The 22,876-nt window shown below is 45.4% G+C and overlaps 1 protein-coding gene across 1 annotated transcript in view; it reads right to left on the reverse strand.

Moving 5' to 3' along the window:
- The window catches only part of LOC119971581 (mucin-6-like), a 246,839-nt gene that overhangs the window by 85,196 nt on the left and 138,767 nt on the right, over positions 1–22,876 (reverse strand). The window contains exons 12-16 of the mRNA XM_038807348.1: positions 17,490–17,628; positions 8,926–9,030; positions 7,723–7,795; positions 4,214–4,351; positions 2,500–2,658 (exon numbers count right to left, since the gene is read on the reverse strand). Coding sequence (XP_038663276.1) covers positions 2,500–2,658; positions 4,214–4,351; positions 7,723–7,795; positions 8,926–9,030; positions 17,490–17,628 — 614 coding nt within the window. The remainder of the gene's footprint in view (positions 1–2,499; positions 2,659–4,213; positions 4,352–7,722; positions 7,796–8,925; positions 9,031–17,489; positions 17,629–22,876) is intronic.

Here is a 22,876-nt window from a genome sequence, read left to right on the forward strand (position 1 = left end):
ATTCCCTGGATTATCCCTGCTACCCTTCTTAAACAAAGGGACAACATTAGCAATTCTCCAGTCCTCTGAGACCTCACCCGTACTCAAGGATGCTGCAAAGATACCTGTTAAGGCCCCAGCTATTTCGACCCTCGCTTCCCTCAGTAACCTGGGATAGATCCCAACCGGTCCTGGGGACTTGTCCACTTTAATGTCTTTTAGAATACCCAAAACTTCCCCCTTCCGTATGACAACTTGACCGAGAGTATTTAAACATCCATCCCTAGCCTCAACATCCGTCTTGTCCCTTTCCTTTGTGAATACCGATGCAAAATACTCATTAAGAATCTCACCCATTTCCTGAGTCCACGCATAAATTCCCTCTTTTGTCTTTAAGTGGGCCAATCCTTTCTCTAGTTACCCTCTTGCTCCTTACATACGAATACAATGCTTTGGGATTGTCCTTAACCCTGTTAGCCAAAGATATTTCATGACCCCTTTTAGCCCTCTTTATTGCGCGTTTGAGATTCGTCCTACTTTCCCGATATTCCTCCAAAGCTTCATCAGTTTTGAGTTGCTTCGATCCAATATATGCTTCCTTTTTCATCTTAGCTAGTCTCACAATTTCACCCATCATCCATGGTTCCCTAATCTTGCCATTTCTATCTTTCATTTTCACAGGAACATGTCTGTCCTGCACTCTATTCAACCTTTCCTTAAAAGACTTCCACATTTCAAATGTGGATTTACCCTTAAACAGCTGCTCCCAATCCACATTCCCTAGCTCCTGCCGAATTTTGTTATACTCTGCCTTTCCCCAATTTAGTACTCTTCCTTTCAGACCCCTCTTGTCCTTGTCCATGAGTATTCTAAAACTTACGGAATTGTGATCACTATTCCCAAAATAATCACCGACTGAAACATCAACCACCTGGCCGGGATCATTCCCCAATACCAGGTCCAGTATGGCCCCTTCCCGAGTTGGACTATTTATATACTGCTCTAAAAAAACTCTCCTGGATACTCCTTACAAACTCTGCTCCATCTACACCTCCAACACTACACGAATCCCATTCAATGTTGGGGAAGTTAAAATCTCCCATCACAACCACCCTATTTTGCTCCTACATTTTTCTATAATCTGTCTACATATTTGTACCTCTACTTCATGCTCGCTTTTGGGAGGCCTGTAGTAAAGTCCCAACAATGTTACTGCACCCTTCCCATTTTTCAGCTCCACAGGAGAGCAGCAGGTCTCAGCTCAGCAGGAGATACAAAAAAGTCTGAGAACACGCACAAACAGATCCTTTCCTGCTGTTACCAGACTCCAAAACAAGCCTCTTATGGACTGACCTCATTAACACTACACTCCTGCATGCTTCACCCCACGCCAGTGTTTATGTAGTTACATTGTGTAACTTGTGTTGTCCTATTATGTTTTTCTTTTCTTTTCATGTACTTATTGATCTGTTGAGCTGCTCGCAGAAAAATACTTTTCACTGTACCTCAGTTCATGTGACAATAAACAAAATCCAAATCCAAATCCAAACTATTTCTTTAAATAAGTAGATAGGAGACAGATGTAGTGCAGCCAGATGGGATGCTTTCTACGGTGCATCTGTAAAAGTTTGTAAGAGTTTTTCTCAGGTGGATGTAAAAGATCTCATAGCATGATATCAAGAGAAGAAGGGAGTTTATTCCCAGTGTCCTGGTCAACATTTATCCTTCAATCAAAATTACAAAAGCAGATTATTTGCTGTTTGTGGGAACTGACTGTGTACAATTAGCTCCCGTTTTCAATTTACAACAGTGGCTGCATTTTAAAAGTACTTTATTGTCTGTAGAGAACTTTGAGATGTCCTGTGGTCATATGGTACATTATATAAATGCAAGCCTTTCTTTCTTTGCTGCAGCTTTGCGCTGTGGAAGATACCCACTAAGAGTGAGCTTTTGCTGCTCATATCCATTTCAAGTGGAGCCTTAAGATCAGTTTACGTTTCTGATGGGTGCATTTGAGGTGAAAATCATGGGCTGCGACTCCTAACTTTTCAGGTTTGCATGGCTAGGCAGGCCAGGCACAAACTCAGAAAAATCATAAAATCCCTACAGTGCAGAAAGAGGCATTTCGGCCCATTGAGTCTACACCAGCCCTCCGAAGGAGCACCCCATCCAAGCCCATGCCCTATCCCTGTAACTGCACCTAACCTGCACATCTTTAGACTATGGGAGGAAACCGGAGCACCCGGACGAAACATACGTATACGCTGGGAGAACGTGGAAACTCTATACGGACAGTTATCCAAGGTCATAATTGAACCTGGTTCCGCTGTGCTAATCACTGTGCCATCGTGCCACCCCAAATTATTATCCTGCAGACAACAGGCAGGGAGACTTTTATCCCATTGTCTGGTCCATATTCTGGACCTTAAAAACCATGGATTTACATATTGCCCACTTGGCTCCAAGGATGCCATAAACCAATTCAAAGTATAATTTAATGCGTATATAAAACATACTTACAGTTTAACATGGTAGGTTTGCATGTCCATTTGTTAATAGCAGATTTACAGTAGTAATCAATCTGCCAGGAATTCACAAAAGGTGCAGCACTGTTCTCCAACATTCCCATACTATTCCTGAAATCATCCTTGGGATCACCATTGAAATTACCACACAATCCTGAAACAGAATTAGGACTGCATATTACAATAGGAATATATTGTCTTTTATCAAAGATAAAACATTATTCATAAGGCATTTTATCTTGAAGTAATTCTAATTCTGCTAATTCTGCTGAGTGCCTGTCATTTCCATCTAAACCATTTAGCCTTACCACGACTACCTTCAAGGACTCTTAATCCAAGAGTTATGATGCAATCTTTTTCTGGTGACACTAATTTTGCAACATTGCTTAACATTTCTCTTTAATCAATTGCACAGGAGTTGTATGTGAAAAGATATCATTGCCTCGCAATCAATAAGCAAAATTTGTGTCTCTACCCACTCCGCAAGCATTTCCCATCAACATTCATTCTTTCAGATTGCAAAGGGCCACAAGCTTCTCGCTCCTCACTCATGACCACGTTGGAGTCAGATGCTCACAAATTGAACTGCATGAACCTCCATGATAATAATGATCATAGCCTCCTTCTCAAGTCAATGTGCGATGTAGTGCATCAGAGCATTGAGATTGGTAACAAAGAGCTAGAAATGTTGTGACAATCATACATAGTACCAAATTCTGATTTCAGATTATGTGATCAGACATTTCCTCTGGGTTACCAACATGTTGCATCAAGTAGGCCATTCAACTCATTAAAGAGAAGCAGGCGATTTATCCCCAGTATCCTGGTCAATATTGCTTTGTTATTTTGTTTGTCATACTAGCTTTGCTTCTTAAATTCTAAGCTTCTTCCAAATTTCTTAATCCTTACTTTCTGAGCAAATGACCATCTGCTTTCTAAACTCTCTCAATTAATTGCGTGTCTATAGATTTCTGGGTCAGTGAATTTCACAATTCATATCCTTTCCTGGATTCACTTTTATCTTGCTCAATTCTGATCCTTGCTCTAGACTCGCTTTATTAAACATTGAAGCAGTTGCCATTTGTACTGGACTGAAATGTCCTTCCAAAGGTGGGGCTCCCTCAACAAATATCACTGGCCTGCATGCTTTCAACCTGCTAATCTATAAATATTTGTAATTTCCAATATGCCATGAAGCGGATGTTATGATCTTTAGGCTCTGGCCAATTCCTCTAGAGTTTCCAGATGATCTTACACTCAACTGTGGACAATATTCAGTCACCACTTGGTTGATATTCAGCCCACAAAATTACCTTGCAGTCACCACTCGGTACCACTGCTGTCAGCACAGCATGGTTGAATTCCAGATCCTTTTATTCCATACCAACCAGAAATCCTACAAATGTTTCAAAGCTCGCCTAATTACTGTTGATTACGGATAAAAATGGGGCAGCCCAGTGGTACAATGGTGAGCAGTGCTGCCTCATGGCGCAGAGGTCACGGGTTCAAACCTACAGGTCTCACCCCCACAGATGTGCCGGGTAAGTGGATTGGCCATGCTACATTGCCCCTTAATTGGAAAAAATAATTGATTACTCTAAATTTAAAAAAAATAAAAGGATGAAAATGCTGATTTTTCCGAGTGTGAGAGAATATGTGCAATTAAAAAAATTATTCTGCAGTACTTTTAACTGTGCTTAAACTCTTACCAGTACTGGTGCCAAAGAAATCATTTCCAATATTAACATACGCCTGAAAGACTGGGTCAACCTGGATCTGCATTTCGAGGCCAGACAGAGTGCTCACCTGGATATAGGTTGAGGACTGCCTGTAAATTGTAATGTTCCCTAAAACACAGCAAGATAATTCAAATTAATTGTCATAGCCATAAACCACACAGGATGAATCCATTCTCCGCTATAAGGTGTGATTTGGCAATATTGTGCATAAGGCCGTGATCACGATGGGCAGGACTCTCTGAAAATGGGCGATGTCCCCACAGCGGCAGGAAAACCGGCGCCAATAACTCTGGCGTTAACAGCCCCCCAAGGTGAGGAATCCTCACCTTTCTAGGGGGCTAGGTGGACGGCGGAGGGGTTGGCGCCGCTGCAGCCGGCGCCGAAGGGCCGGAAATTCTCTTGTGAAACTTTTTAAGTTTATACTCAGTAGTGTTGCAGAGTGTGTGCGAGGAATTAAAACAGATTCATGTCTGAACAAAAGCAAAATACTGTGGAAGCTGTAACTCTGAAATATAAACAAAAATGCTGGAAATCCTCATGTCTGGAAGTACCAATGGAGAGAGAAGATCCTTAAAATGAAATGTTAACTCTATTTCTCTGACCAATGATGCTGCCAGGCCTGCTGAGTATTTCGAGCATTTTCTATTTTTTCTCTCTAATTTGAACAGCCCATTTGAAAAAGAGATGGGGGGGGGGGGGGGGGGGGCAGGGATGGGATAGAGAGAAAGAAAAGGAGAATTAGCTAAAATATTAACTTACTCAATGTGGATGTTGCTGGCTAAGCCAGCATTCATTGCCCTTGAAAGCTGCCTTCTCGAATTGCTGCAGTCCCTTAGGTGTAGGTACACCCATGATGTTGTTGGGGAGAAATTCCATGATTTTACCCAGTGCCAGTGAAGGGACGGCAGTATATTTTACAGTCTGGATGGTGAGTGACTTGGAGGGGAACCTCCAAGTGGTGATGTTCCCAGATATCCAATGCTCTTATCCTTCCAGATGGTAGTGGTTGTGGGTTTGGAAGGTGCTGCATAAGGAGCCTTGATGAGTTCCTGCAGTGCATCTTTGTGATAGCACACTATTGCTACTGTGCGTCAGTGGTGGAAGGATTGAATGTTGTGCATGGGGTTCCAACCAAATGTGCTGCTTTGTCTTGGATGGTGTCAAGTTTCTTGAGTGTTGTTGGAACTACATTCATCCCTGCAAGTAATGAGTATTCCATCACACTCCTGACTTATGCCTTGTAGATGGTGGATAAGCTTTGTGGAGTTATTCGCCGCAGGATTCCTAGCCTTTCACCTATTCCTGGAACTACTGTACTTATACGGCTAGTCCAGACGCTAGCTTCAAATCGAGTTGTATAAGATTATGAGGGCCATGGAAAGGGTGGATAGAAAGCAGCTGTTCTCCTGACTTGAAGGACGAATAACAAGGAGGCATAATGTTAAGGTGAAAGGCAGGAGGTTTAGAGGGGACTTGATGAAATGTTTTTTCACTCAGAGGGTGGTGGGAATTTGGAATGCACTCCCTGGGAGGATAGTTGAGGTAGAAAACCTCACAATCTTGAAAAAATACTTGGATGAGCACTTGAAATATCGTAGAATTCAAGACAATGGGACACGCGCTGGGAAGTGGGATTAGTATAGATTAGAGTTGTTTTTTGTTAGGACAGGCTAAGTGGGCCAAAGGGCATCTTCTGTACTGTATGATTTTCTGATTAAGAAATTGTATATGCTAAAAGCCTCCACTGGGTGGAGAACATTAAAGAAAAGAATGATATATCCATGGTACAGTAACTGGAGAAAGGGGACACGGTCACAGCTACCATCACAGTCAAATCCAGATGCATAAACAGTCTCCCGAAAACAAGTTATTGCGAAACAGGCAGCTGGTTAAGATCAAAACTCAAATCAAGGAGATTTCACCTTTGTTGAACCATAAGACACATGTCCAAATAAACTGTGTGTGGTAATTATCTGCTGGATTTAGCTCATAGTAATATTGGCCGGGAGAATCGCTGCGACCGGTGCGAATCGGCACCATTGGCACTGGCTGGTCGGCGTGGCGCCGGTCGGGGGCCACTCTACGGGGGCCCGCCCGGCGATTCTCGTCCCGGAATGGGCCAAGCGGCTGTTCCAAAAAACCCGAGTCCCGCCGGCGCCGCTCTAACCTGGTCTTATCCAGCGGGACCTTGGCGTGGAAGGGTCCAGGGCCGGCCTGTGGGGGGGTGTGAGGTCCGACCCCGGGAGGGCCTCGGCTGTGGCCTGGCCCGCAATTGTGGCCCACTGATCAGCGGGCCGGCCTCTCGGGCTGGGGGCCTCCTTTCTTCCACGCCGGCCCCTGTAGCCATACTCCATGTTGCGTCAGTGCTGGAGCGGAGAAGGGAGCCACTGCACATGTGTGCGTTGGCGCCGGTTCCACTGACCCCGCGGCGCCCAGTTGATGCCAGGATCGACAGCTAGAGCGGTGTGGGTCGCTCCAGAGCCGTGCTGGCCCCCTGAAGGTGCAAGAATTGCTGATCCTGAGGCCATGTTGATGCCGTCAGAAAACGTGACGGCGTTTACGATGGCGTCAACACTTAGCCTCAGGATCAGAAAATCCCGCCCATTATATTGGATGTTGTTTGGGAACAAAGGGGCATCTCAGAGTTCAGGGAACGTAGGTAGTTGGGAACAAAGGGGTAACTTCATGGAATACTTTGTGTGGTTATCAGTGTAAATATGTGTTGTAGTGTATTATAGTCCTTCTTATCATGCTTTTGGTCCTTTTAAGTTAATAAATATTCTTTATCAATTGTTCACACAAAGACGGAACTATTCCTCCCTGGTTCGCAGTATACCAAATTGAAAATATACACCACTAAGGTATATTCTCGCATTTAACGCCAATGGAGTTCTTAACACAGATATGGGGCTGGATTCTCCGCAGCACTGTGCCGAAATTGCGTTTGGCGGGGCGGCGGAGAATCCAATCTGACGCTAAAATCGGGCCCGTGCCGGTCCGCCGATACTCTGGGCCCCGAAAATCTCAGTCCGCAGCCGCCCTGATGGGGGGTGGGGGATCGGGCAATGGGATGGGGGTGATGACTTATGGGCGACCTAGGGAGATCGGGCCAGATGGATCATCGGGCACGTGGCTGATTGGGGGGGGGGTTGCCTACATCTTCCAGAGGCCTCCGCGGTCCGCCGTAGAGTTCAGTGCGGCCGCTGGAGATCGCCGCCGTCCGCCGAAACCGGAAGTACGGGAGCCCATATCTGCAGCCAAAGCTGTGTGAAGCACTCCAGGTCCCTGCTAGCCCCCGGAAGCTAAGTGAATTGGCTTGCATTTTTTTTCAGGAAACTCGGTAGTGCAACACCAGCATTTTTACACCGGCGTGGGGACATAGTCCTATTTTCAGAGAATCCAGACCATAATTTTTTTTCATTCATACCAGCTTTCAATATAACAATTGCTCCATGTTCTGTGGGAATAGAATGTGTTACCTGTTTTAAAAGGTAACCTCTTGACTTCACCATTGACTATTATCATGTCCTGTTTTGAAATTTCAATATTTAACTGAAAACAAATAGAAAGCAGAATAATTTATGAACATTAAGTTATAATTTAATGTGAAGCAACTAAAACGTGAAACAACAGTGATGAAAGGAGGGAAAGGGGCTTGTCATTTGTCAAAATAAGTTAACAGTAATTGTTGCAGGTGTTATTGGGAAAACAGCTAAACATAGTCGAGGTTGGATGCTCCGTTTTGCCGGCAGCGTGGGGCTGTCCCACAATGGGAAACTCCATTGACCGGCAGCATAACGAAGCAGCACGGTAGGACAAGTGGATAGCACTGTGGCTTCACAGCGCCAGGGTCCCAGGTTTGATTCCCCGCTGGGTCACTGTCTGTGCGGAGTTTTCCTGTTCTCCCCATGTTTGCGTGGGTTTCCTCCGGGTGCTCCGGTTTCCTCCCACAGTCCAAAGATGTGCAGGTTAGGTGGATTGGCCATGATAAATTGCCCTTAGTGACCAAAAAGGTTAGATGGGGTTATTGGGTTATGGGGATAGGGTGGAAGAGAGGGCTTAAGTGGGTCAGTGCAGACTCGATGGGCCGAATAGCCTCCTTCTGTACTGTATGTTCTATGTTCTATAAAGCATCTTGCCAGCGGGTGAGGCAGAAATGTGACGCGGCAGGATGGAGCATCCCGCCCTAGATATCTAACACTTCCATTGCAAAGTTGGGTGATCCACTGTAAAAATCAGCAAGAAGCACCCTACCACAGGAGTTGCTGAGCAGAGAAACGAACTATGTAAAAGTAGATGCATGTATTTTGGGAGAGTTGAGTATCCATCAAGAATTTCAATTGCAGCACAATAAAACACATGTATTGGCTTTTTCTGAGGGGGGACAGAAACTTTCCAAATTTTATACCCCCACTCCATACAAAATCCCATTAAACCACTAACATCCAATGTCAGATGATCTCCTCCTGTGTCTTCATCAATGTTCCTCCCATGGGGGATGTAACAATGGCTCAGTAATCATATGTCAATTGATTTTTCCTCCTCTGCCAGGTGTGTGGCATGTGGGCCTCAGTAGAAGTACAAACCTCTGCACTACATGATGGTGTTCTAGTCTGAAACGTATATATGAACTCTGAAGGAATCCCAATTAGCATCTTGCCGCTCATGGGTTCAGTTCGTACCTTATCATTGGTGTAGGTTATGGACGTCAAGCATGTTTCTGAGCGTTTTTTACCACATTGCTGAAAGGTTGCTGTTAAAAATCCATTCTCAGGAATCTTTGGACTCTGCAGATTGTGATAAAAAACCAACAATAGAACATATTATTTATTTCATATCATTGAGAAATTCTTCATGATTATGAAAGCTCATCATGAGTCACAGGAATGACTTCTGGATTTTACTGAATGTAAGCATGGACAACCTGCTTCAGTACCAGATCCTGTTGAATAGTTAAATTATTATGGGCCAGGGTTTAGAGAACACAAAAGTATACCATGGAGTTCACCTGACCCACAACATTTCATAGGTTTTGGTTATAGGGAGCACAAGGGCCCACTTTACAGGTGTGATGCAACAGAGAACAAAAAGTATTTTAAAACTAGAACAATGTTTATTCTATGAATCCAGTCAATGTTTTATAAACACACAGTAAACAGTTTATCAACTACCAATCCTGACCATCCCCTAAAAGATACAGTACTATATAGATAACCCTTAATAACTTCCCAAACAACATCCATAAGTTAAAGACAGCAGGTGTAAATTCTCTACAGAAACAGGTATTACTTTGAAATCATCAAGTGATTTGGAGACATTCTTTAGACTGCAGAGAGATCATAACATCTTCTTGCTGTGAATGCAGCTCTCCAACTCTAAACAAAACTAAGACACACTGCAGCTGCTAGTTCAAAACAAAACTAAAAGCCAGACAGACAGCCCAGCTCCACCCACACACTGACATCACTGCAGCTATTTGATAAACACCCATTTTTTTAAAGGTACATCAACCAGACAAAATCAAACATCTGTTTATCACATGGAAGTAATTGTGATATGTGGAATTTTGACCAAGTTCAATTTGGTTCATTTGGTAGTTCTCTCGCTTTGAGATCTTAATGCTGTGGGCTCAATATCTACACAGGCTTTTGAACATTTAGTGCAGACTAATTTTAGTGCTGTATTGAAAGGATTCTATCCTCTGAATGATACATAAGATCAAAAAAGCATTTGTTTTTTTGCTGAAAATTAAAGCTCCTATGCTATTATTCGACAAAGAACATGGAATCCTAATGCTATTGTTGGATTTGTTTTATTGTCATGTGTACAGTGAAAAGTATTGTTCTGCATACAGTCCAGACACATCATTCCATACATGAGAAAAAAACATAGGACAGATGTAAATACATGTAAATACATAGGCACAGACAACGGGTGAGCACATGGAGTGCAGTACTACTCAGGAAAGAAGATGTGTGAAGAGATCAATTCAGTCCACAAGAGTGTCATTCAGGAGTCTGGTAACAGTGGGGAAGAGGTTTTTTGAACCTGTTGTGCATGTTCTCAGACTTTTGTATCTCCTGCCTGATGGAAGAAGTTTGAAGAGTGAATAACCCGGGTGAAACGGGTCTTTGATTATGCTGCCCTTTCCCAAGGCAGGGGGAGGCCAGCATTCCAACTTTAACGAAAAACAAGGAGATTAACTGGTCATTTGGGTTATTGTGACCTGTGAGGTGTGTCGGTGCAGAATTACTGTTAAATTTGATCTCATAGTAACAATAACTACCCCCCTGAAATATTGATGATAGGAAATGCTCTGCGATTGAATATCATTGTTAATTTATAGAATCATGGATTGGTTGGAGCGAAGGTATTCCTGTTGAGGATGAACCAGGATTTTACAAAGGTTTATCATAACTACCTTGCTTTTGTTCTTGATACTCTAATTTAGAAATCTTAAGATCCCTTATCATCATCATCATAGAATTTACAGTGCAGAAGGAGGCCATTTGGCCCATTGAGTCTGCACCGGCTTTGGAAAGCGCACCCTACCCAAGGTCAACACCTCCACCATATCCCCATAACCCAGTAACCCCACCCAACACTAAGGGCAATTTTGGACACTAAGGGCAATTTATCAAGGCCAATCCATCTAACCTGCACATCTTTGGACTGTGGGAGGAAACCGGAGCACCCGGAGGAGACCCACACACACACGGGGAGAATGTGCAGACTCCACACAGACAGTGACCCAAACTGGAATCGAACCTGGGACCATGGAGCTGTGAAGCAATTGTGCTATCCACAATGCTACCGTGCTGCCTTTATGCTTTACTATCCTCCATATTTAATGATTTGTGCACATATACCACTGCCCCCAAGTCCCCAAGGTGATTGCTCCTGCACCCCATTTAGAATTCCACCCTTTATTTATATTATCGTTCTAAGAATTGAATTATTTCATATTTCTCCAAATTAATTTAATCTGCCACTTCTCTACCCATTCCACACGCCTGTCTAAATGGTTTTAAAGCTCACCACTATCCTCCTCAGAGTTCAGAATTCTACGTGTTGTATCATCTACAGTTTTACAAAATGTGTGCTGTAAGCCCATGTTTAGGCAATTACATAGCAAGTTTCAATCAAAATTGAATATGGTAACATCAAACTCTGCCCTGGACGTGTTCGGTGGCTCAGAGGAAAGGGAGGTCGCCAGGGTGGGGTTCGGCTGCGAACGAGGAAGTGACACCCTGTGACACGTGTGTCAGCGCCCCTCAACACCACCCACACCTACCCTCACCCCCACACCACCCTCACCCCCACTCCACCTTCACCCCCACACCACCCTCACACCCACCCTCACCACCACATCACCCTCCCCCCCTCTGGCCAGCACTCGTCCCCCCCCCTGGCCTGCGGTATAATCATGCACAGGAGGAGGTGAGAAAATGTGTGCTACCCAGGCCAACACTGCCCAGACGATGTCCACAGTGGAGGCATTGAGGGCAATGGTTTTGGTTATGCCATGTCCAAGGGCTGGGGCATTCTGTGAAGTTGCTGGCCGAGACCTAGCACAGGGTTTCTGCCTCACTGGCAACCATGTGCCCGAGCCACTTGGAAATTGCAGTGGTGCTCCTGAGGGTGGATGAGTCACAGCAGGCCATGGCTGGGAACATTGGCGACATTGCCCAGGCACTGAGCAACGTGGCGCAGAGATTGCGTGATATGACGCAGTCCCAGACAGAGATGGTCCACTCCCTGAGCTCCATGGCCGAATGCATACAGACCCTGGTTGAGACCAGAGTGTCCCTCCAGGACTGGCAGTGCCAGATAGGGGGGGAAGGGGGGGCCCACGGGGATAGCTCCTGTTGCGCCCCCGTTCCATGGAGCAGCCCGGGGGCCATCGGGCAACCCGAGGGGGGAGGAGGAAGTGGTGGGGCACATGCCGGTGACTCCCTCAGGAGAGGTGCCGGATGATCACAGCACTTTGGACTCGCCCGCCACCCCTGGTGACTCTGATGACAACGGGCAGAAGAAGTCACACCATGCCATCTGGGACACAGAGCAGCAGCCGGGCTCATCCAGTCCTGGGCGCCCAGTCGATGGCCACCAACCTTGTCACAGGGCAGGCGTCACAGCAGGGCACCTCCACTCCTGCTGTACCGTCCTAGGACCTACCTAAATGTACCGTTAGGGCCCATAAGGCCAGAAAGTTAGATACCAGTTAAGTTGGCACGTGTGCAGGGTGCAGTCTAGTTATCGGGGCTAGGGCGCAGATCTGTAAATATTTTTTCACATTAAACACCTGTTCACACTGTTACAAACTATCTAGGTGCTCCATCAGATGGATGTGAGGGGTGGACTGGTCACAGAGGCAGGTGTGGGGAATGGGTGGATGTTGTGGGAGGCCTGGGCTAGGCTCCCCACCCAACACCAGACTGCCCCTCGACTGTCCCCATCACAGTCACTCCAGGGATCCGATGGGACAGTGTGAATGAATGGCCAGCTCACATGCCGGGATCACCCAGGTGGACGTTGGAAAGTGCTACCGTGGGCGGGAGTCAGACATTGCCAAACGATGTGGAGCACCAGAGCTCACTGTAGAACGGGTTGTCATCTTCCTCCATCCCAAGGACTGAACCCGTGGTGTTACTCCCAACCAAGAGCCCACAGCCCGCAGTGCGGCAGGTATGTATCATGGAGGAGTTGCAGACGAGGGGGTGGCTGGGAGGGAGGGGGGGTGGGTTGTGAACCTCAAATTGATTAGAACGTCCTGTATGTGTTGGCTCTGGCACATACGGCGTACCGCCTCCCCTGCTTGCCTGGGCTTCATGTCCTGCTCATCCTCTTCCTTCCCGAATCCTCCTCACCGGATGAGGCCTGACATTCCTCCTCATCCTTTAGCACATAGCCCTCTGCTGTGCGATGTTGTGGAGGACGCAGTAAGCCACGACAATGCGGGCAACCCTCTCGACATCATACTGGAGGGCCCTTCCAGAATGGTCCAATCAGGCACCTGGTGGCTATATGGGCGGCATTGTAGTGGGTCTCTACGTCAGTCCGTAGCCTCCAGATAGGTGTCATCAGCCACGCCCACAATGGATAACCCCATCACCCAGGAGCCAATCCCCAGCTGGGTACGGTGGTCTTGAATATGTCAGGAATAGTCGAGTGTGCTGGGATGAAGGCATTGTGCACACTGCCTGGGTATCGGGCACACACGTATATGATATTCAGCTGATGGTCACATATCAGCTGCACGTTCATCAAGTGCAACCCCTTTCGGTTGGCGTTGAGTAGCCTGTCATCTGCAGGTGCTTGTCGGGGGACAATCATCCTGTCGATCAACCCCTGGGCCCTGGGCATTCCATCGATGGCGACAAACTCTGCTGATTCGTCATCCTGGAGAGCTCGGTCCACAGTGAAATGGATGTACTGAGCTGCCTGGGCATACAGGGTACAGGGCCTCCGCGACAGCAGGGATGCACCTGTGCACCAAGGTCTGTGAGATCCCGGACAGGTCGCCACTTGGTTTCTGGAATTTACCCCGGCGCGTAAATTTTCAGGGTAACCGTAACTTTGATGGCCACCGATTGGGTGTCCTCCCCCATACCCCTGTGGTGCCAGGTGGGCCAAGATCTGGCAGATACTGTGGGTGCCAAAGTGGCACATTGGTTAGCACTGCTGCCACACAGCACCAGGGACCCGGGTTCAATTCCGGCCTTGGATGACTGTGTGGACTTTGCACTTTCTCTCCATGTCTATGTGGGTTTTCTCTGGGTGCTCCCACAGTCCAAAGATGTGCAGGCCCTGTGGATTTGCCATGCTAAGTTGCTCCTCATGCTTAAAAGGTTAGGGTGGAGGCGTGGGCTGAAGTAAGGTGCTCTTTCCAAGGGCCGGTGCAGATTCGATGGGCCAAATGGTCTCCTTCTGCACTGTAAGTTCGATGATTCTGTTATATGTCGCATTTTCTCCCTGCTCAGCTGGAGCCTTCGACCGCACACTGGGTCCAGCAAGTCCTCGAAAGACAAGTGCTGCCGGTACACACAAGGCCTCATGCGGCGCCTGCTTTGTGCCTCCTCCTCCTTGGCCTGTTGAGCAGCTGGCTCTCCATCCTGGGCAGCTGCCTCCAATTCCTCCGCTGCAGAGCCCTCCACTGCCACATGCTCCGCTGCTGCAGCTTCCTCCTCCTCAAGCAGCTTCAGCTCGCACAGCAGCAGGGTACCTCCCAGAGCCGCGGCAAATAGCTGGAAGGCCACCATTGCTGGTTGAATTCAAATATCCATTGTCTGCAGGGGGTGAGTGACTGACATGTTAGCTTGGTGTGTATCCCCCCATGCCCAAGCAGGTCTGAGGGCGACATAGTGGTCCCAGTTGGCACTGCGGGCATCTCCAGACCCCTGGTCCCATTGTTGCTCAGCACCATGGGGGCCTCTGGCTTCGGCACCTGTTCCTGATTCCTGATGCCACTGGCACCATCACCTGGCACTGCTCTTGTCACTGGTACATTCTGTTTCCCCTGCCCAGCGCCCCCATAGGGGCTACAGTTGATGTTGCACTGGTTCCAGCAGGTGGTGGCCGAGTGGGGAGGTATGGCGGAGGGTTGGGTGCACCTATAAAGCCAGTGGCACTCTGCAGAACCAGGGCCCAAGGTGGATGGTCAGTGGGGTGCAATTTTAAATACACTGTTAAATACAATTAGCAGACTCAGGAATACTTGCTGTAAAGCGATATCTTTTGAGACTATTTGAAAAGGTAGACCTGAACTAACACTGAACCACAACACCTGACTGCTTCAGCCCTTGGCTCCTCCCATTAACTCCATCATCTCACTAAACTGAATGTCTGTAATGAACTATTCTGCAGGGAACCATAAAAGTCCATTCACCCAAACTTTTACAATGTTTTAACCACACCTCTGGCTCCAAAAAGCCTAGCTGTCTTACAAACCAGGATTTTTAAAACACTACTGCAGCAGTCATACAGACACTCACCCAGGCTTTTAACCCTTATTGTGCCAAATACATATAGAACATAGAACAGTACAGCACAGAACAGGCCCTTCGGCCCTCGATGTTGTGCCGAGCAATGATCACCCTACCCAAACCCACGTATCCACCCTATACCCGTAACCCCCTTAACCTTACTTTTTTAGGACACTACGGGCAATTTAGCATGGCCAATCCACCTAACCCGCACATCTTTGGACTGTGGGAGGAAACCGGAGCACCCGGAGGAAACCCACGCAGACACGGGGAGGACGTGCAGACTCCACACAGACAGTGACCCAGCCGGGAATTGAACCTGGGACCCTGGAGCTGTAAAGCATTTAAGCTAACAACCATGCAATATATCTGAAATTAGTACAATAAAAAAATCCAGGGACAAAAAAATCAGTTTCACGAGTGTAACAAGGACTAGGAAAAAAATAATTAATGAACTTTAAGGCTGACAATTCCCCCAGATAAGATGGCCTATATTCTAGGGTATTAAAAGAAGTGGCTGCAGAGATGGCAGATGCAATGGTTTTAATCCTCCAAAATTCTCTAGATTCTGGAAAGGTGCCAGTGGATTGGAAAACCACAAATACAAAGCCTTTAGTCAAAAAAACATGAAATTACAGGCCAGTTAGCCAAACATTGTCATTGGAAAAGTGCTGGAGTCCATTATCAAGGAAGTAGAAGTAGGACATTTCGAAAATTGGAATAGTAGATTCTGGAAAGGTCCCATCAGATTGGAAATGGTAAATTTGACTCCTCTATTCAAGACAGGAAGAAGGCAGCAATCAGGAAACTACAGGCTAGTTAGCTTAACATACGTTGCAGAGAAATTGCTAGAATCTATTATTAAGAAGGTTAAGTGTGGTACTTAGAAATATCAATGCAATCAAGCAGAGTCAACATGGTTTTGTGAAAGGGAAATCATGTTTGACTAATTTATTGGAGTTCCTTCAAAAAGTGACAAAGAATTGGATGAAGAGGAAGCTGTGCATGCGGTGTTCTAAGATTTCCAGATGGCATTTGACGAGGTGTCACATCAAAGTCTACGACGCAAAATAAGGGTTCGGGTGTCTGGGGTAACATATTAGCATGGCTAGATTAGTTAGCTGACACAAAATAGTGATAAATGGGTCTTTTTTGGGTTGGCAGGATGTGATGAGTAGAGTGTCACAGGGATCATTGCTGGGCCTCAACTATTCTTAATTTATATATGTGACTTGGGTGAAGGGACCAAATGTACTATTTCTGAATTTTCTGATAACACAAAGATAGGTAGGAAAGTAACTTGTGAAGAGGGCCAGAAGTTTGGGTTGCTCGGGTGGACACGTGTCCAACTCGGAAGCACGTAAAATTGCTTCAGAAGATATTAGGCGTCTATCCTGACATCATCGTACACTCACGCAATAGTTTGGAATTGCCATACACCTCTGAAGTTTAACAATATAATACTTGAGCAAGCAGGCTAACGATAGTCCAGGGTAGTGTTAATGCTTGATCAGCCAGCTTGGTCTTTTCATGGAAGCTAAAAGGACAGATCACTACTGGATGCTGGGATTTTCCCCATTTGGTTCCAGGTAACCTTCCACACCATAGCCCTAAATTACAAGGTGATCTCAGTTAAATAATCTGGTGATCTGCACAGTTTTATTTGGTGGAATTCCTTAACATTCCTGGTTGCACTTCATCAACCCCAAGGTTTACTCTGCCAGCCTGTACCTAAACTCTCTGGACTGAGTTTAATTGTTCTTGCGGGATGAATGAGTGCATATTGAACAGACACAAACCCTTTGGGAGGATATACACATTTCAGAAAACTGGATTGCAATTTCCAAAACAAGGCAATGAGTTATCCATGTATTGTATAGCAATAAAAAACAAAAACTTCCGATAGTTCTCAAAATGTGTCCACTTTTACTTTACCTGAGATATTAATCTGTTTCCTCATCTGCATTTTTGCTCCACCGATGTAAAGAAAGGTAGGAGACACAGTGGTTTATCACCTCCATGTGAAACTACACTGTTATCACAGAGAAGTGGCTTCACAGAATAAAGAAAAGCAATCTCATGTGGATACCTAATACAGAGGAGTTTTAGAGAATTCTGGAAGCACAGAGTTTCCCGATGCTGATCAGTGGGACAGGACCTTAGTTGATCCAGTAAAATGAAACAGGAAGTTTAATCTTTTAAATTAACCGAACAAAATAATTGTCACCCTATTGGAACCATTTAGAATGTAATTATCTTACTTTGACCAGCAAGTACTTGCATTCACCATGAAATCTGTATCTCCGTGAATCAAACGAAGTGACAAATGATCCTCCTTCAACTGAACAGCTCCCTGTACACGGCTCACTGGTGCAGTTCCACCGGCCTACAGAACACAAACTGCACAAAAAAATAGAATTAACTACACAAAATACTGAAAGTGATTGTTATTTAATTTATATTGATGTACAATGGCATACAATTAGGAAAGAACAAAGAAAATTACAGCACAGGAACAGGCCCGCCAATCAAAATACTGTGAATGCTAGAAATCTAAAATAAACACAGAAAATGTGAGAAATACGGCGACTGTGGATGATGATGTCATAAAAACACATATCTAAGGGTATACAAGGTTTATAAAATGACAGTTGGTTGTGAAACCTTGTTGATGGAAGGGCAGACTGAGAGCTAAGTGTAACAACTGCCCCTATTTTCCATCCATTATATTTCTCGTTGTTGCACGTTTTACTTGAGTGTTATGTGTTTTATTGGAGTGTATTAACACGCCTCCGTTTAAAGGCCGTGTGCTTAACACTACTACAGCTCTGTGTATGTAATTCAGCTCAGGAGTCGCCAGGTGCCGTATCTAGACACCTCACAAGTATATCAAGGTCAGGTTCAAAGTAATAAATCTGTACACCGATTAGTAAGTTCAAACGATTGATATTTATTATAACAAATATAATAAATACACATGCATACGCTAAAGAGACTAAGTTACTTCTAAACTAAACAACTAAAATACTTATCTAAACAGGAACAGGCAAGGTCAGGGAGCGAGGCCTTCGTCCCGTTCTTGGTCTGCAACTCTCAGGTATTAAAGGTCGTCAGGGTCTAGCAAGTCTGGATCACGTAGCGATCGTCGTGGTGACACTTACAGTTCAATGGCTGGTGGCTCAACGGCTGGTGATGGAACTGGAGTCAGGATGCGATGTATCAGCAAAGCGATGAAAACAGCAGAGAGCCGGAGCCAAAAACAACAGCAGAGCCGGAGCCAAACAACAGACCGGACCATGTGCGGGGTCTACTTTTATAGGTCCCCCCAAAGTCCGTGCCTCTTCGGGGCGGTCTGTACCTGCCGTGTATCAATTGGGTCTTCTCCCAATCGATATTTTCCAAACCCCCCCATCTGAGGGTCGCTTCTCGATGGGTGGGGCGGTCTCTATGGTGCTTTGTGATGGATACTTATGGTGCCGTTTCGTCTGGGCGTCTACACAAAGTATCCATTCAAACCTAAATGTTTCTATTGTGTGGGCCTGGATCTGGATCACCTCATTACTATGTAAATCGTTGTTGCCATTTACACCTTTAGCTGAGATTCTGCACCTGGCCATAAACTGGTTTCTGTACGTGCAGAATGCTAATTAGCCTTCTGCAAACTGCTTGTCCTTGCTAAGACTGTTTTCTCCCTGCAGCCTTAGCAGTTCTCCATTTTGTAGCCCAGTGTCCATCTTAGGTGGCTACATTGTGCACAGAAAATCAAGTTGGTATGTTCTTAAATCTCCATCATATTGTGCTGAGAGCCAAGGCTTAAAGCCGGGAGAGATTTAGTAAAATCATTCCTCTAGTTATCCATTGGTTCCCTTATGTCATATACTGACTGTCCAGTGGGTTTGAACAATTAATATAAATTAATGGTTGGAAGGAGAGATTAATATTTTTGGTGGTTAAAACCGAAATCTGCATTTATATCATCAAGCAAACTGCAACATGAAGGTGCTCTCATAGTTAGTATTAAAGGGGCCTATCTTCTTGCAAATGGATTTGTCGATTACCTCTTTAGGGGAGAAAGTAGATCTGTGAAGGTCTTTTGCCATCATGGTCATAATGATCCAATTTACAATACTGCTTTCACCCAGAAGAAAAAGAAACAAAAGTTCCCTAAATGCTTTATTGTGAAGATAGAGGTAAAAAAAAAAGGCATGTTTATCTTTGGGTTTCTAAATTCTGTTGTTGCACGGTAATTGGATATAGTTTTCCTCCAATGAGATCTTCAATTTATTTTCCCACTTTCATGCCAGCCAAGAAAACTGGTAAAAGCTGTCAAAAAGCTTCCAAACATCTGAAACTGAAAAACAGCCCTGATGTGAAAATAAGTGGGGTTCGATTTTAAGGAGTCAGGAGACTCTATGGACCTTTTAAACATGACAGACAGGACATGATTCTGGGATTCTTTCCTCATTTCTTGGAGTCCCCTATATTGGTTAGCACAGGAGAAGGTTGCAGGCAAAAAGCCTGCACCCTACATTCTCCATCTGATTTGCTCCATTACAGTTGGATGCATCTTTGCATGTTTGGCTGAGACCCCAGACTTCCATTAGTTTATTGATGTAGCTCCACGCCAGGCTAATCATTGATTGATGGAGGTGAAACAGGGGCTTCCAGGTGGCGAGGCTTCTATTTTATCCCAAAATTTTTTGCTTCGATCTATTTTTGTTAATGGTTCAAGGTTTCGATAAAGATGAAGAAGTTTAAAATGTTCATATTTTCGGCTATGAATACTTTAAAGGTCTGCTTAATTGATACTTTCATATGTTAGTAGTAAGAGCCTATTTTTAAAAACAGATGTTATAAATGGTTGTTTTCTAAGCTTTTCCACATGTTTTTGATACCATAAGGTCCATTGGTTCTGTGCAGTGTGCATACTGGCTGAATGGGCATGTAAGTTCTATGAGTTGCCAATGAGAGGTCATTTTGTATGGTTGGGGAGGATGGGTTGGCATGGATGGGACATGGTCCCAGAGAACCGAGACAAGCATTTTAACTAGCCCCTGTGGTAAACTCCAAACTGTTTCAGGGCCTGACTCCAGCACACACCTCCATGCACACATCTCCATGCACACAGAATAAAAATCATGTCTTTTAAAGCAATTTTTCACAAGGTGGCTGCACAAGGCTATAACTTCTATATGCTCCATTAACGTGAAAATCCAGCAGATAGACTTTAAATTTGCTGAAATGGTTAAGGCACATTCAGAAAATGGGGATGGGAAAGCTAGCAGTTCCATCTAACACTCTCTAACTCCTTTACAGGTGGTGCCAATGTTTTCGCATAATTCACTCTCATTATCTCCTAATTCCTTCACAGTTCAAGCTCATGCTTTTTCCTAACATGCCCTTGCACCTCAAAGCTGATACTCTGTAAACTCCTCGCAGATTATTCTGACATTCTCTAACTTTCTCTCAGCTCATGCTAACACTCCATAACTCCCTTGCAGCACCTTGGCATTCCCAATAATTGTCTCGCATTCACACTGGCACTCTCTGTAACTACCATACAGATTACACTGACACTCTGTAACTCCCTCACAGATTACACTGACACTCATTGTAACTCTCGTAGTCACATTGACACTCTCTGTAATTCCATCGTAGTCGCACTGACCCTCTCTCTATCTCCTTCACAATCACACTGACACTCTCTGTAACTCCCTTGTAGTCACACTGATTATGGTGGTTTTAGAATCAAGTACGCAGGCCTCAGGTGTTCAAACAATGACAATGGCAGCAGTCAGGGAAGGAGACTTTGCGGGGATTGGAGTTCTATCCTGTCAGCCTGGCCTCTCGTGCAGACTTTGCCTTCATCTACAACAGTTCCCAAAGTGGTTGTGAGCGAACCTCAGGCGCCTACCCTTTAGTGCTTGCTGTAACCTCTGGTGTGTTTGGCTTGGATTGGATGTCGTCCGGAGTCGATTTAGTGTTCTGAGGTTGACTCGGTGTCTTGCTCTCAACTGAGGTGCTGCTTTCTCCAATTGCTTCAATTAATGTCAGATTCTCAGGAAGGTCCAGGTCATCTCTAGGCACAGCTTGATTTGGACTTTCTGTCAGTTCTATCTCTGGTAGATTGGTTCTGGCCACCAACAGCTGATCCACATTTCTGCTTCATATTATATTGTCTTGGGATTGGATTGGATTGGATTTGTTTATTGTCACGTGTACCGAGGTACAGTGAAAAGTATTTTTCTGCAAGCAGCTCAACCGATCATTCGGTACATTGAAGAAAAGGGAATTAAACAAAATTCAAGAAAATACATGAGACTACATAATAGGGCATCACAAGATATACAATGTAACTACATAAGCATTGGTATCGGTTGAAGCATACAGGGTGTAGTGTTAATGAGGTCAGTCAATAAGAGGGTCATTTGGGAGTCTGGTGACAGTGGGGAAGAAGCTGTTTTTGAGTCTGTTCGTTCATGTGCTCAGACTTCTGAATCTCCTGCCCGATGGAAGAAGTTGGAAAAGTGAGTAAGCTGGGTGGGAGGGATCCTTGATTATGCTGCCCGCTTTCCCCCGGCAGCGGGAGGTGTAGATGGAATCAATGGATGGGAGGCAGGTTTGTGTGATGGACTGGGCGGTATTCACGACTCTCTGAAGTTCCTTGCGGTCCTGGGCCAAGCAGTTGCCATACCAGGCTGTGATGCAGCCCGATAGGATGCTTTCTATAGTGCATCTGTAAAAGTTGGTAAGGGTTAATGTGGACATGCCGAATTTCCTTAGTTTCCTGAGGAAGTATAGGCGCTGTTGTGCTTTCTTGGTGATAGCGTCGACGTGAGTGGACCAGGATAGATTTTTGGTGATGTGCACCCCGAGGAATTTGAAACTGCTAACCATCTCCACCTCGGCTCCGTTGATGATGACAGGGGTGTGTACAGTACTTTGCTTCCTGAAGTAGATGACCAGCTCTTTAGTTTTGCTGGCATTGAGGGAGAGATTGTTGTCGTTACACCACTCCACTAGGTTCTCTATCTCCCTCCTGTATTCGGACTCGTCGTTATTCGAGATCCGGCCCACTATGGTTGTATCGTCAGCAAATTTGTAGATGGAGTTGGAACCAAGTTTTGCCACGCAGTCGAGTGTGTACAGGGAGTAGAGTAGGGGGCTAAGTACGCAGCCTTGTGGGGCACCGGTATTGAGGACTATTGGGGAGGAGGTGTTGGTGTTCATTCTTACTGACTGTGGTCTGTTGGTCAGAAAGTCAAGGATCCAGTTGCAGAGTGGAGAGCCAAGTCCTAGGTTTTGGAGCTTTGATATGAGCTTGGCTGGGATTATGGTGTTGAAGGCGGAGCTGTAGTCAATAAATAGGAGTCTGATGTAGGAGTCCTTGTTTTCGAGATGCTCTAGGGATGAGTGTAGGGCCAGGGAAATGGCGTCTGATGTGGACCGGTTGCAACGGTATGCAAATTGAAGTGGGTCATACGGTATACGAGACTGATCTTGTCTGTGCTAAGATGGCGGCAGGTATCCACTTTTCACTTGTGATAAAGTTCCTTGCCAGAACCTCTTGAACCTGGCGATAAACTACATGGTTCCCATTGCTTCCCTGCCGTATGACCAGATCTTGCTGCTTCTGCTCGACAACTTA

Source organism: Scyliorhinus canicula, chromosome 9 (assembly GCF_902713615.1).
Source record: "Scyliorhinus canicula chromosome 9, sScyCan1.1, whole genome shotgun sequence".
NCBI classification, from domain to species: domain Eukaryota; kingdom Metazoa; phylum Chordata; class Chondrichthyes; order Carcharhiniformes; family Scyliorhinidae; genus Scyliorhinus; species Scyliorhinus canicula.